At 41.4% G+C, this 15,413-nt stretch overlaps 1 protein-coding gene and 1 long non-coding RNA gene across 2 annotated transcripts in view; one reads left to right on the plus strand and one right to left on the minus strand.

Moving 5' to 3' along the window:
* LOC143986911 (uncharacterized) overlaps positions 1-13,794 on the plus strand; it is an 87,820-nt gene extending 74,026 nt beyond the window's left edge. The window contains exon 4 of the mRNA XM_077485320.1: positions 11,946-13,794. Within this exon, the coding sequence (XP_077341446.1) occupies positions 11,946-12,508 (563 nt within the window). The 3' untranslated portion in view covers positions 12,509-13,794. The remainder of the gene's footprint in view (positions 1-11,945) is intronic.
* LOC143989947 (uncharacterized) lies at positions 1,011-2,930 on the minus strand. Its single transcript, XR_013277108.1, has 4 exons — positions 2,876-2,930; positions 2,718-2,783; positions 1,380-1,750; positions 1,011-1,199 (listed from the first exon to the last, which is right to left on the minus strand). It is a non-coding gene; the product is annotated as an uncharacterized LOC143989947 (long non-coding RNA).
* Positions 13,795-15,413: the final 1,619 nt, after the last annotated feature.

Genomic DNA, 15,413 nt, shown 5'->3' on the forward strand with positions numbered 1-15,413 from the left:
CAAACATGATTTCTATCATAGAGGGCACAATACATAGTTCTTGGACATCAAAAAATGTTCAGATGCCCAAAAACATAGCGCCTGTTGAAAGGCCGGAAACAAGTGCGGCGGTGCGTGAGCATATGACACGCTTTCCAACAGGTGCAAAATGAACGTTTAAAGTATGTCATATCTTAAAGATATAATTGACATTAATAAATATGGCACTTTCAAATGCACTATAAAGCTTAGAAATTAGGAATTTATTTTATTGTTTTAAGTTGACTTGTTATGGTCTGTTGTCTATAAATTTTTAGCTGAATTTTAATAAAAAAATTGATATAGAGTTAGAGAGGGAGTCCGCGTTTTTTTTTTTTTTTTTTAAAAGCCAGCAGCTACAAATACTGCAGCTGCTGACTTTTAAAATAGTGACACTTACCTGTCCAGCGTGCCCGTGATGTCGGCACCCGAAGCCGATCTCTCGATCGTCTCTCGGGTGCTGCCGCCGCCATCTTGGGTATGGGAATCAGGAAGTGGAGCCTTTCGGCTTCATTTCCCGGTTCCCTACTGCGCATGCGCGAGTCGCGCTGCACAATAAGGATGGACCCCGCTGCCTCTGGGATCTGTGTGTTTCCCAGCAGGCAGCGGGGGACTTTCGGAAAGAGGCGTAATCTACGCCCCTTTCCGCAGAGAGCTATCCCAGAAGTGGGTGCAGATACCTGTACTGTACAGGTACCTGCACCCCCCTCCCCCCTGAAAGGTGCCAATTGTGGCGCCAGAGGGGGGGAGGATTCCAATGAGCGGAAGGTCCACTTTAGGGTGGCCCTCCGCTATAAGTTTGTTGCATCTATTGTTTTAGTTAGTGCTTTAAGTTTAGTTTAGTGCTTTTAGTTTAAGTCTTATCGTACCCATTGAATTAATAACATTAATCATGTTATAAATAATACAAATAACAATGTCATTTTTATTTAGAATTTTTATATTTACTTAGATACATTGCTAAATAAAATAAACTAATATCATTAAGCATATATTAAAACCAAAAAAAAAGTATAACTTTTAACAGTGAAAATAAAAAACTATTATTTAGTGAAACGCCATTTCAGATGCATCGTAGTCTTCGGAGTAAAGAAATCCGACATAAGTCCCATTTGGATCAGGAAAGGTCTGATGCACTACTTTTACAGCGCACGATAGGATGACCCTTCGATTCCCCTTCCCTAAAAAAACATAGATCCAAGCAATAAAAGCCTGATAAGCAGTTTTGCGTAATCTCCTGGAAAAAAAGCATTAATATTTTTTAAATCAAACATATAACTTTAAGAAAATGTTAAAAATAAAAAAACATAGTTTTATAACGACGGGTAATCTCATGTAATAATATTAACACATTAACTGACCTATTGTTGTCGGCATCGACAACAGGACGTCCCTCTAAATAAAACATCGTAAACATGAGTCTGACGTGTTCCTCTGTTGCAATTTGAGACGAGAACATATCTGCCTCTGTTATGCATTTCCTTCCCTCTGGTATGCATCCTTCTACCTGGTGTGTTTCCTGGCAACAAACTGATTCCACCTGGGTAGCCATTGGTATACAGCACTGACACAGACACCAGTCAATGTTGCCTATTCTATCATCGGCAGTGTCTTGAGATTCTGATGTTGAAGACGCAACACTGGATGAAGGAACCGTTGGATTTACTGGGAAGGCGCGGTCACTGTCTCGTGCGGGGTACCTTGCTAACAATTGTTGGACTATTATCTTGCGCTAAAATAAAAACATTAAATAGATAATGTAAAAATTTTATTAAAATCAAAAAATATTTAGATTAATTATCAATAAGTAAAATTAAAATTGAGATCTCTTAAAAAAAAAACAACACATTTTGGGATTTAAAAAAAAATTAAATTGACATGAGCTGATACTTCTAAAATACATTTTTCTACAATTGAATGTTCATAAAACAAAATTTGCTTGATGTTTTATTCAATAAATATATATATATATATATATATATATATATATAAATATATAATTTTATATATATATATATATATATATATATATATATATATATATATATATACACAGAGATTAGAAAATATATATATATATATATATATATCTAGAATAAAAAATAGATACTTTGAGTTGTAATTAAAATATACACAGGATAAAAATCAATTACGAAATACTAAAGACAATGAGACATACAAATGTGATGTTTATAAATTTACAACAAAGCTACGGCCTAAAGTGGAACATCTGCTCATTAGACTCCTCCCCCCCTACAGTTGAACAATTGGCATCTTTCAGGGGGGGAGGGGGGTGTACATACCTGTATAGTACAGGTATGTGCACCCACTTCAGACATTGAGCGCCACAGATTCTGTGGGTATTTACGACACTTTGTAATGGCCACCCCTGTCAGCTGGGAAAAACACGTATGCCAGAGACAGCGGGTAACATCCTTATTGCGCAGTGCATCGAGCATCAGCAGTAGGGAACCGCGAAGTTAAGCCGCAAGGCTTACGTTCATGATTCCCATCCCAAAGATGTTGGCATCAGCACCCGAGAGTCAATCGAGAGATTGGCATAAGGTGCTGACCTTGATCGCACACCGGTCGGTTAACTGTGCTTTTTAAAAAAATCATAAGCTACAATATCTGTTGCAATGACTTAAAAAAAAAAAATGAAAAACAAGAGCTTTAATAAACATAGTTGTAAAACTTACTCTTTCCTCTTGACTGAACGAAGAATAGTATTAGACGATGTCTGCCGCTGTTCCGGAATTATTAGCCTTCAAATCAATAGGAAAGTAATAATGGTCATTAGATCTTCAAAATAAAAAATAACTACGAAAATTTTAGAGAAAAAAGAATTTTTACTTACCATGTTGATATAGAGAATAAATTGTTTAGTGTAGTTGTTCTATTCTTTAATCTGAAAAAATTCAACATTGATAAATTACTTTATATCTCAATATAATCAAGTACAGTTAAATGTAGGGCAATTAAAATAAAAATGTGAAGACCACAGTTTGTTTCTCTATGGAGCTATGGATATATATATATATATATATTTTTTTTTCTTATTAATCTCTGTGTGTGTGTGTGTGTGTATAGATATATCTAAAAACATACACACTCTATCTACGGATATCTATTGAAGATCATACAAACAAATGGTCATTAACAGTCACTTTGCAAAAATTTACAACTGGTTGAGTTAGATCTGAAAAGAACAGATATCAGGGGTGGGGTGGAGGGGTATTTACAGATAAGGAGAAAAGCTAAGTAAGGTTTTTTGGTTGTTTGTTTTTTTTTTTTTTAACTAAACACGCAATATCTATCAAGGCTTGGGGGGAAGGGGGAAAACAACTCTAGAAAAAAAAAAACGAAATCTAATATATATACACACACACACCCACACACACTCAATATGGTAATTAAGTATTTCTTTTTAAATAAAATCTCTACCAAACATTTGATACATATATAGATATATATTAACTGCAAAATATTTATAAACTTTAAAAATTACCATATATATTTTCCTTTTAACTATACATACATACACACACATATATATATATATATATATATATATATATATATATACACATACACATCCCCCCACCATCATCAGGTAGATGAGTGACAATTATTGGTAGTTCTGATTTATACACGGCATGTTTGTTACAATGAATGTTTTATTATATATTCAGAGTGGAAACCTCGGGGATGATAATATTGATGTTAAAGAAGAGTATAAAGAGGAGGATGAGGAGTATGGAGTGATGGAGGAGTTTTCAGAAGGACACAAGGATATGATGGAGCCACCAAATACCAGGAACCCACCAGAGAGATGTCCCCGTCCTCTGTATTCCTGGGATTCCACACAGGGAGATCACACCATCCTTCATCGACATCAGGTAGATGATTTACAATTATTGGTAGTTATAATTTATACACAGCATGTTTATTTCAATTAAAGTTGGGCAAACAGTTTTGGCCGAGCGAAAAGTTTGGTCCGAACATTGCCTGTTTGTCTCTTTGACAAACACCAGAATTTGCAGGGCATTGGGTGGGTGTTCGCCCCACTGAATGCTCTGCAATGCACAGTGCATTCTAAGCCCTGAATGGGTAATGCCTTGCCCAATCAGGGTGCAGTAAATAGCTGGCTAGTAAGGAGTGGGGTCGGGAAGCTGGCCGTGGCATCCTTAACAACTGATGAGTCATCAGCTGTCAATGGGTTTCCCCGCTGACAGCTGAATAAAAAAAAAAAAAAACATCACAGGCAATAACAAAGTGAAAAAAAATGTGCATGCAGGCCAGGGACTGGGGGGAAGAGCGATTTGGGGCAGGGGGTTCTCCCATTCCAAAGCACCTTGTCCCCCATGTTGATGGGAAAAAGTGCCTCTTCTGGCCAGCCCTGGGAGGTGGTTGTGGGGATCTGTGGGCGGGGGGCTTATTGGAATCTGGAACACCCTTTAACAAGGGGGGGGCCCAGATCCTGCCCCCCATGTGAATGCGTATGGAGTGCATAGTACCCCTACCCATTCACCAAATAAATGTCAAAAAGTTATAGAAATACACAGACAGTTTTTGACAATTTATAAATACAAAAGCAATGCGCTTTAGATTGAAAAAATACCCCAGGGTAGTGCTGCTACTTAAATAACATAAACCTAACGAGATGAAAAACATAAATATATAAAGGTGTATATATAATATAATCCACAGTATGGAATGTATATCTTCAGTGTATCCAAAAAAGACAAAAAATTCCTTAATAATAATAATAATAATATATTATTGTAACGCAGTACAAGACGTGCTGAGGGGCTCTGTGTTTGCGATCTCACCACTACTTCATTCGTTAGACATCAGAACGCCATCCCGGCTTCAACATACATTCCAACGTGTTTTGTCAATTCCGACTTCGTCACAGGGGGTGGCGACACGGCACGGCAACCAAGTTAAAATATCCTCCTTCCTTATTGACCAATCAGCTCAGCACAACCTCACATGCATATAATTACACATGATGATCTCCAAGCGTTAACTGGTCTTTTGCTCATTTGATCTCCAAGTATTCAACCAACCCTTATCAGGATCTGTCAGCACGGCGAGCTGCTGAGTAACTCCGCCCCGCAGCAACACCGCAAACTTCATACATATGTGCAATTAACCCTATATCAGTTTAATGTGGGCCAATTTAAAATGAAAAGCATTATGAGATCCAACATGACAATTGAATCCATCAAACATCAAAATCATATACTCACAGACCAATAAGGATATTGCACATAAGTCCTAGGATAACACATACAGTGGAACCTTGAATTATGAGCGTAATCCGTTCCCGGAGAAAGCTTGTAATCCAAAGCACTCGCACATCAAAGCGAGTTTCCCCATCTCGTTCCGCATTGACTTCTATGGCATGCAATACCGCATGTGGCCAGAGGCGGGGGGCACTGGAGAGCCTCGGAAATACTCAGGGACAGCTCAGCTGATCTCGGAAAGGTTCGGGAACTTAGTGATTCTGAGTATTTCCGAACGGCTCCGAACCATTCCGAACCACTCCGAATGTCACCGGCACCCCCCGCACCTCTGGCCAAATGCGGTACTGCACACCCCATTAGCTTGAATTCTGCTTCTTTTGCAATAACACTCGCAAACCGAGTCAGGATTTTTTCTAAAACAGTTGCTTGTTATTCAAAACACTTGTTAACCGCGTTACTCGTAAACCAAGGTTTAAGGGGTTAAACAATAGGGGTCTAGGAAATGATTAAGTGTATCCTGGGGAGTGATTCTAACTGTTAAGGGGCGTGGCTACGAGTGACACGTCACTGGTCCCTGATCTCGATCACAGGGAGCAGAGATCAGTGACAGTGTCACTAAGCAGAACAGGGGGATGCTTGTTTACATTAGCATCTCCCCGTTTTTCCTCTCGGTGAGATGATTGTGGGTATCCCCATGGACATCAAGTCCTCGGGTCCTGCAATCCGACTCATGGAGCTCCCGGCAGCGCGTGCCTGCAAGCTGCATTTTAAAGGGCAACGTACAGGTACGTGGTTCTGCCTGTACTTGCAATTCTGCCGACGTATCTCGGTGTGAGGTGGTCGGGAAGCGGTTAATATGGTTTGCCATTTCAGTCACAACGTTTTCTCTGTTTGGGAGTTTTGGTGCAAACCAAACAGGGGGGTGTTCAGCCCATCTCTAGTTACAATAAATTTTTTACTATGTATTCAGAGTGGAGACCTCGGGAATTATAATATTGTTAAAGAAGAGTACAAAGAGGAGGATGAGGAGTATGGAGTGATGGAGGAGTTTTCAGAAGGACATAAGGATATGATGGAGCCACCAAATACCAGGAACCCACCAGAGAGATGTCCCCGTCTTCTGTATTCCCGGGATTCTACACAGGAAGATCACACCATCCCCCACCATCATCAGGTAGATGATTGCCAATTATTGGTAGTTCTGATTTATACACGGCATGTTTGTTACAATGAATGTTTTATTATATATTCAGAGTGGAAACCTCGGGGATGATAATATTGATGTTAAAGAAGAATATAAAGAGGAGGATGAGGAGTATGGAGTGATGGAGGAGTTTTCAGAAGGACACAAGGATATGATGGAGCCACCAAATACCAGGAACCCACCAGAGAGATGTCCCCATCCTCTGTATTCCTGGGATTCTACACAGGAAGATCACTCCATCCCCCACCATCATCAGGTAGATGATTGACATTTATTGGTAGTTATAATTTATACACAGCATGTTTGTTACAATGAATGTTTTATTATATATTCAGAGTGGAAACCTTGGGGATAATAATATTGATGTTAAAGAAGAGTATAAAGAGGAGGATGAGGAGTATGGAGTGATGGAGGAGTTTTCAGAACTACACAAGGATATGATGGAGCCACCAAATACTAGGAACCCACCAGATAGATGTCCCCATCCTCTGTATTCCCGGGATTCCACACAGGAAGATCACACCATCCCCCACTGTTACAAGGTTGGTGGGACTGATCATCTAAAACATGAACTTGTGGTGACAATGTGTAAATTTTTTATAATAAAGCTTATATCTTACAGATGATATTCTCTCTCATTTTCTTGATTTAGAGTGGAGATCCAATCGATATAGAATTTGAGGTGAAATCAGAAGAAGAGAGGTATGTGAGGGATGATCAGCAGTCTATGGAGGAGGATGGAATAACGGGGACATTTATAGAGGAGGACACTCCTACAGAGATCAGCACAGGTGGGTCATTAACACTAAATACATTCCTCCACCCATACTGCTCACTGATTGGTCCAGAGTAGGGCGGGGACTGGGTGATATCAGCCTGTAATCCCCTGGTCACTTTCCTGAGCTGTGTTCCCCGTCCTGTATTCCTGCATTTCTCTCAGATAATCTTCCTTCTCTGTGCTGCAGACACAATTTATGTATCTAGACTGGATTTATGGAGATTCTGGGGTTCAGCTGGCAGCAAAAAATAGATTTTTACCATAGGCATTAGTAGATCTAGGCACCTTGGGTATGTACCTTGAGTCTTCTTCCCCATACCCGGATTTAGCAAGATGTCAGACAACAATCCCCCCAGGATTACTTGTTCTGTTGTCTGCTGGCTGTGCCGGGTGGAGGGATATGTCTGTATAGTCTCAGACCCAAGTCACTAAGTGCATTATCAGGAGATGGGAGGCAGCGGTGTGGGACCTCTGCAACTTGCCTTATGTAAACATTTAATCTTCCACTGATTACTGAATACCAATATTATGAGTCCTGACCCTTTCACTGTATAATTTATATTCTACATTACATACTCCTGACCCCTGCACTATATACTCTATGTTGTACATTACATCATTCTGATACTATATAGTCCTATCCGTTATATCTTATACAATATATTGTACATTACATAGTCCTGACTTCTGCTCTCTCCCCTCTACCCACTGCTATATATACACATAATATGTATTCTCTTTTGTTACACCCATTTCCTACCAGCTGGACATTTTAGATCTGATGATGTGATTGGAGCACAGACTTTACATGGTAATAATAATGTGATGACATCCTCCAACATTGGAACCTTAAACAGAAAGTGATAATGAGGGACTGACCCTTACACTATATACTCTATGTTGTACATTGCATACCCCTGACCACTGCACTAAATACTCTGTTGTACATTATATACTCCTGACCCCTGCACTATATACTCTATGTTGTACATTACTTCATTTTGATACTATATAGTCCTATCTGTTGTATTATATATAATAAGTTGTACATTATAGTCCTGACTTATTTTACACCCATTTCCTACCAGCTGGATATTTTATATCTGATGATTTGATTGGAGCACAAACTTTTACATGTTGATAATAATTTGATAACATCCTCAAACTTTGGAACCTTAAACAGAAAGTGATAATGAGGGAGGAGTCAGTAAACCAATGATGGTGGTCTTCAGGATCAGTCCAGTATTTATCTTGGTTGTTCTCCCCCATCCTCACTCTCTGACCTCTGGTGGGGTTCAGCCCCGCTGTTTTTCATGGCTAAATCATGGACTAAATAAGGAAGTGCAGGACTTCTTGTGTTGGTAAGATGGCAATGAGTGATAGAGGGGGTGGGGATACTTGTCCTATAATCCCCTCATCACTGTCACTCCTATGAAAGACAGTTCTCGTTTCCTCACTCTCTGACTAAGGTCCATGAATAAAGAAATTAACCGGTAGGAGATTCAGAGATGTAAGGCTGAAACAACTAATCAATTTTGAAAATAGTCAACAATTTTAATCAATTAGTTGGTCAGTCAATTAATTGGCTTGCATACAGAATGCATTATTTATTTACATATCATAAAATACAGCTCAGTACACCATCCATACATGTCAGTAAATGCCAAAGAACTTGAATGTGTGAGGAGCAATGCCTCATGGGACATGTAGTCCTGGGGAAGAGAAGGAGACAAGTGATTCTAAAGGCAGAAGTATTTTTGTACCTTCCTATAGGAGAACTCTATACTATACATTGTACCTTCCTATGGAGGAACTCTATACTATACTTTGTAGCTTCCTATAGGGGGACTCTATACTATACTTTGTAGCTTCCTGTAGGCGAACTTTATACTATACTTTGTGGCTTCCTATAGGGGAACTCTATAGTATACTTTGCGTTTTCCTATAGGGCAGTGTTTCTCAACCGGGGTTCCACGGGAAATCTACATAATGGCAGCGGATGTTTACCACTGAATTTCATTTCAGTGTTATCCTTCATGCTGCACTGCTGCTGACACTCAGCGCGCATGTATACCCGATGATACTTCTATAGTTCCAGCTCCTATAAGGTCAGGGGGCAGAGCAGGGGAGCTGTGCAGAGAGCAGGAATGGGAGCCAAAGAAGGAGGAGGTCTTACACATGCAAACACTGGGAAGAAAAACATGGCTCTATCGGAAGGTGAGCTCTTACAGTGGCTCTGTTTGCCTCCCCATGCACTGTGCTCCCATGGCTCTCTGTTTCCCCCGCACTCTGCATTACCACAGCTATAGCTGCAGCAATGCAGAGTGCAGGAGGGACAGAGAGCCATTGGAGCACACAGCTGTAGGTTAGTGATGGTGATCGGCGGCAGATGTGGCTGGACAGTGTTTCTCAGCAGGGGTATGTGGCCGAGTTTGAGATGGGGGTGAGGTAGATGGACAGAGCTGGCAGAGGCACATGGCTGCATTGGGACATGGGAGGTGCAGGAGGCACAGAGCCAGCAGGGACACAGCATGTGGCTGGATCGTTAGGTGAGAGCTGCCAGAGCAGTGTGTGTGTGTGTGTGTGTGTATCAGAGAGCTCATGGGATGGATGTGTTGTCAAAACTGCCAGTGCAGTGTGTGTGTGTGTGTGTGTGTGTGTGTGTCAGAGAGTTCATGGCTGGATGTGTTGTGAAAACTGCCAGAGATGTGTGTGTGTATCAGAGAGCACATGGCTGGATGTTTGGTGAAAGCTGCTAGAGCAGTGTGTGTGTGTGTGTATCAGAGAGCCCATTGCTGGATGTGTTGTGAAAACTGCCAGAGCTGTGTATGTGTGTATCAGAGAGCACATGGCTGGATGTGTTGTGAAAGCTGCCAGACAGTGTGTGTGTCTGTGTATCAGAGAGCTCATGGCTGGATGTGTTGTGAAAGCTGCCAGAGCAGTGTGTGTGTGTGTGTCTCAGAGAGCACATGGCTGGATTGGGGGTGAATGCCTTACTAAATCCAGGATGCAGGATCTATCTCTCTTTGAGACCTCTTTTAGCTCCAGCCCTCTGCCACACTGCTGAAATCAAAAGGTAGGGCTTTGTGTAAAGGGATCTGTGTGATTGTAGGGCTCTGAGAGAGGGGGGTATGAATGACTGGGGGGTTTAAGATTGGGCTCTATGTGGTTAGTGCCTTCTGATGCAATGGAGAGGCTTCGATGTAATGGGGGGACTTGTGTAAAAGGGTCCTCCTAAGTATAGGGCTGACTTTGATGTGATGGGGGGCCTCTGATGTAAAGGGGGCTCTGTTTGATAGGTAGATCTCTGACATGGGGGACCTCTGCTGTGATGGGGAGACTCGTGATGGAAGGTTCCTGTGTATAGGGGGGACTTTGATGTGATGGAAGGTTCCTGTGATACTGTTTCTTTATTGCTGTTATATCTACAGCTCGCTGATCAGATCCAATGATCCGTGAGCTTTAGATTTGATTTTTTTTTTTTTCAGGGGTTCCCCGAGATCTCAAACTTCTTGCCGAGGGTTCCCCGAAGGCAAAAAGGTTGAGAAGCACTGCTATAGGGGAATGCTATACTATACTTTGTGGCTTCATATAGGGGAACTCTATACTATACTTTGTGTCTTCCTATAGGGGGACTATATACTATACTTTGCAGCTTCCCAATGATGGTGGTCTTCAGGATCAGTCTAGTCTTCATCTTGGTTGTTCTCCCCCCCATCCTCACTCTCTGACCTCTGGTGGGGCTCAGCCCCGCTGTTTTTCATAACTAAATCATGGACTAAATAAGGAAGTGCAGGACTTCTTGTGTTGGGAAGATGGCAATGAGTGATAGAGGGGAAGGGGACACTCGTCCTATAATCCCCTCATCACTGTCACTCCTATAAAAGACAGTTCTCGTTGTTTCCTCACTCTCTGACTAAGGTCCATGAATAAAGAAATGATCTGGTAGGTGATCAGAGGACCCATTTACTAGTTACCTTGAGGGGGGAATTGTAAGATCCTCAGAGACAAAGTTGTCTGATGTGGGCGGAGTCCTGGTTTAGGGGAACCAATCTGCTCATGTCTAGTAATAATCTTTGTATTTCTATTTTAGTAGATGGACGGGAGATGAGGAAAACCTCAGAGGATTGTCTCACTTTGTCTCCAGACTGTAAAGTAGAAGATGAAGACATCACACAGTATAGTCCAGGAGAAAACCCGACTACCTCAAATGTCCATCTGACACCACACAGTGTAGATGGACCATCATATTCCTCTTATCCTGAGGAACCTCAGACTGTGAGGGACGGGGCCGTCCTTTTAACAGAGAAGACCTTTTCCTGTACTGAGTGCGGGAAGTGTTTCCATTTTAAATCCCATCTTCATGTGCATAAAAGATCTCACACAGGAGAGAAGCCGTATTCCTGTCCTGAGTGTGGGAAATGTTTTTCCCAGAAGTCCCATCTTTCCACACATCAGAGATCTCACACAGGGGAGAAGCCGTATTCCTGTCCTGAGTGTGGGAAATGTTTTTCACAGAAGTTCAGTCTAGATGCACATCAGAGATCTCACATGGGAGAGAAGCCATATTTCTGTCCGGAGTGCGGGAAATGTTTTGTAAAGAAATCAGAACTTGTAGCACATCAAAGATCTCACACAGGTGAAAATCTGTATTCCTGTGCTGAATGCAGGAAATGCTTTATACAAAAATCAGCCCTTGTCATACATCAGAGATCCCACACAGGGGAAAAGCCGTATTCCTGTCCTGAGTGCGGGAAATGTTTTTCAGTGAAGTCCCATCTTTACACACACCAGAGATCTCACACAGGGGAGAAGCCTCATTCCTGTTCTGAGTGCGGGAAATGTTTTTCAGAGAAGTCCAGTCTTTACACACATCAGAGATCACACACAGGGGAGAAGCCATATTCCTGCCCTGAGTGTGCTAAATGTTTTTCAGATAAGTCCAGTCTTTACACACATCAGAGATCTCACACAGGGGAGAAGCCGTATTCCTGTCCTGAGTGCGGGAAATGTTTTTCAAGGAAATTTGATCTTTCCATACATCAAAGATCTCATACGGGGGAGAAGCCGTATTCATGTCCTGAGTGCGGGAAATGTTTTTCAGTGAAGTTCAGTCTTTCTTCACATCAGAGATCTCACACGGGGGAGAAACCGTATTCCTGTCCTGAGTGTGGGAAATGTTTTTCAGACAATTCCAGTTTTAACAGACATCAGAGATCTCACATGGGGGGAAAGCCACTTTCCTGTCCTGAGTGAGGGAATTGTTCCTCACTTAGGTCCTGTCTTCCTGTACATCGGGGATCCCACACAACCCTCAAGATGTATTAGTGCCTTGAGTGTGGGAAATGTCTTCTATATGAATGTTGCTGGACATCACAGCACTCATGTGTGGTAGAAGCACACCCTGATATACACCCCAGATATACTCCATGGCTGATCTCCATAATGTAAGAAACAGTTCCTCTCCCTCCTCAACCCCCCATCTCCCCCCTCCATACTACACCACACCCCCTCTATCCAAGTCAGGTGTAATTAATGTCTAATCTTTAACTCTCCCTGTAAAGTGATCTCTACTAAAATCTTCCCACTATTCGGTTAGGAGAGACCGTTCCCTATATTGAATGTATGGAGCTCAGGTCCTCCGATATTTCTCCTCTTGTTCCCTCATTGTCATAGTCAGATCCTCCATTTGTTGGATTTCTGAGATCCTTGTTAACCATTGTGATCTCGTAGGGCACACATTGCTTTTCCACAGTACTGGGATACATGCCTTTGCTGTCGTAAGCAAGTGTTTTAACAGAGAGTTTTTGTACTTTTTGTTTGATACCGGAGTATCATGTAATAGGCTGCTGGCGATCATTTCTACTGTTTCCTCGACCATCTTCCAAAACTCCCTCAGCTTTGGGCATTCCCAGAAGATGTGTATCATGGTACCTTCTGATTCCTCACATCTCCAGCATACATTAGATACCTGTGGAAACATCCGGTGCACTGCCGCCGGGGTTCTGTACCATCTACTAAGAATTTTGTACCCTTCTTCTTGGTACCTACTCGCCAATAAGGCCTTATGGGCAAATAATAGAATCTGGTCTTTTTGCGCCTGTGAAAAAGACACCTCCAGGTCTCCTTCCCATCGCTGTAGGAAAGGCAGTTCCTGTGGGGACCTTGCTTCAATTAACAAGGCATATAAGTATGACAGGAAGTGCCTCAGCGATTCGCCCTTTAAGCATAACTGTTCAAATAACGAAGGGTATTTTTTCTTCTTCTTTTCTTTATCTTTTTTGGGGTATTCTTCTGCCTATAGAGGCAAAGCCAGGTTGTGTTTTTGGAGGGTGGGGAGGGGAAAGGGAGATATACGGAATATATCTGTAATGGAAGAAGGACTAGGCATTGTAACAATTAGTATTAATTAGCAATCGGTTAAGTAAAATGATTATATGTTGTGGAATAGGAATTGTCTTACAATACGATCATATCACTGTTTTGTTTATGATAAAAAGGAAAAAAAATGATAATAAAAAAAAGAAACAGTTCCAGAGTTGTGGACATTTTGTGAAAAAATTACTTGTCCCAGGGAATAAATTGGGGTCCCAATCGCCTCGTCTCTTATGACAATCTCCTCGTCCCTTATCCTAATCTCCTCGTCCCTTATGACAATCTCCTCGTCCCTTATAAAATAAAGAATATTGCTGCACTGAATATAAGTGTTATGAATACTCCCGATGAGCTTAATTATGATAGTAAGTTAACACACATGAAACCTGTGAATAGTCCATGAGCCATATCTGTTAATAATATGTGAACACACATAAACCTTGTGAATAGTCCATGAACCATATAAATAACCAAAATTAGCCCTATATAAATCAAAGAAAATATATATGTAGTGACAGTGATTCAAAACTTAGATAAAAAAGCCAAATTAAAAATTAACTTTCAATCCATTTGTCAAATTTTGATGATTATCACGAATCCTGGTGACAATGCTTGCTGGTATCTCAAGTGAGTATGGGTCCTTACCGGAGCCGTTGGACTCCCTCGCAAGCGGAGTCAACAACATGTGCAGAAATGCCCTCTCCGGGGATGAACAAAACCTCCATGGCCAGACTTTCCATCGAAAGTTTCCGAAAGGGAGCTGACGAGACGTCCCTGTGTTTGGAAGCCTCGGATAATCTCGAGTTCTGCCGAGGATCTCCGAAGATAGCCTATCAGCATCCACCATCATGGGCGTTGCGGGGAAGATGGACAAGCCAATCACTGCCGCAGTACAGCATCTTCTCACAATAGAACGGAGAGAACTTCACTCCTGAAGCCGCATGCAGAGACTTTTCAGCCAAAAAATCTGTAGGAAAAACAAACACTCAGGCCACCGGCCCCGAGTGAAAAGGGGAGGGGGGAGACAAACAGACTCAAATAGTGAATGTACTGTTTAAAAAGGGACAATTTATTATAAAAATAAGACCAGTGGTGTTAACAACACAGGTCACAATACAAAAAATATATTGCACAGAGATAATTAAAAAAAATGTTTAAATGCAAACAAATATACACCTGTATAAACTGCCCGATATGTTTCGCAATACCTTACGTCCTCCTGGGGCACAGGTGATATGTTGCTCCATCACTTAAATATTATTAGGTCTAACCAAGAAAATGGCGTCTAGACGAAGTCGAGGCTTGGTTTAGACCTAATAATATTTAAGTGATGGATCAACATATCACCTGTGCCCCAGGAGGATGTAAGCTATTGCGAAACATGTCGGGCAGTTTATGTTGACACCATCACGTTTATATGATCCCCATGCACGGGTGTATATTTGTTTGCATTTAACCGTTTTTAAAATTATCTCTGTGAAATAGATTTTTTGTATTGTGACGTGTGGTTAACGCCACTGGTCTTATTTTTATAATAAATTGTCCTTTTTTAAATAGTATATTCACTATTCGAGTCCATTTGTCTCCACCTCTCCATTTCAGTTGTGGCTGGTGGATCACTGCATGATACCACAAGTGAGCTGGCGACCATCCATTCTAAACTTGATGACTTAGAAAACCACTCACACAGGAATAGCCTTCACTTTGTGGGGTTTCCTGAACTATCAGAAGGATCCTGCCCTGAAAAGTTCCTATACTCCTGGTTACAGGACATTTTTGGCACTAA

The sequence above is a fragment of the Lithobates pipiens genome, unplaced genomic scaffold (assembly GCF_037356315.1).
Source record: "Lithobates pipiens isolate NorthernLeopardFrog02 unplaced genomic scaffold, aLitPip1_a1.2 Scaffold_18, whole genome shotgun sequence".
Classification (NCBI taxonomy): Eukaryota; Metazoa; Chordata; class Amphibia; order Anura; family Ranidae; genus Lithobates; species Lithobates pipiens.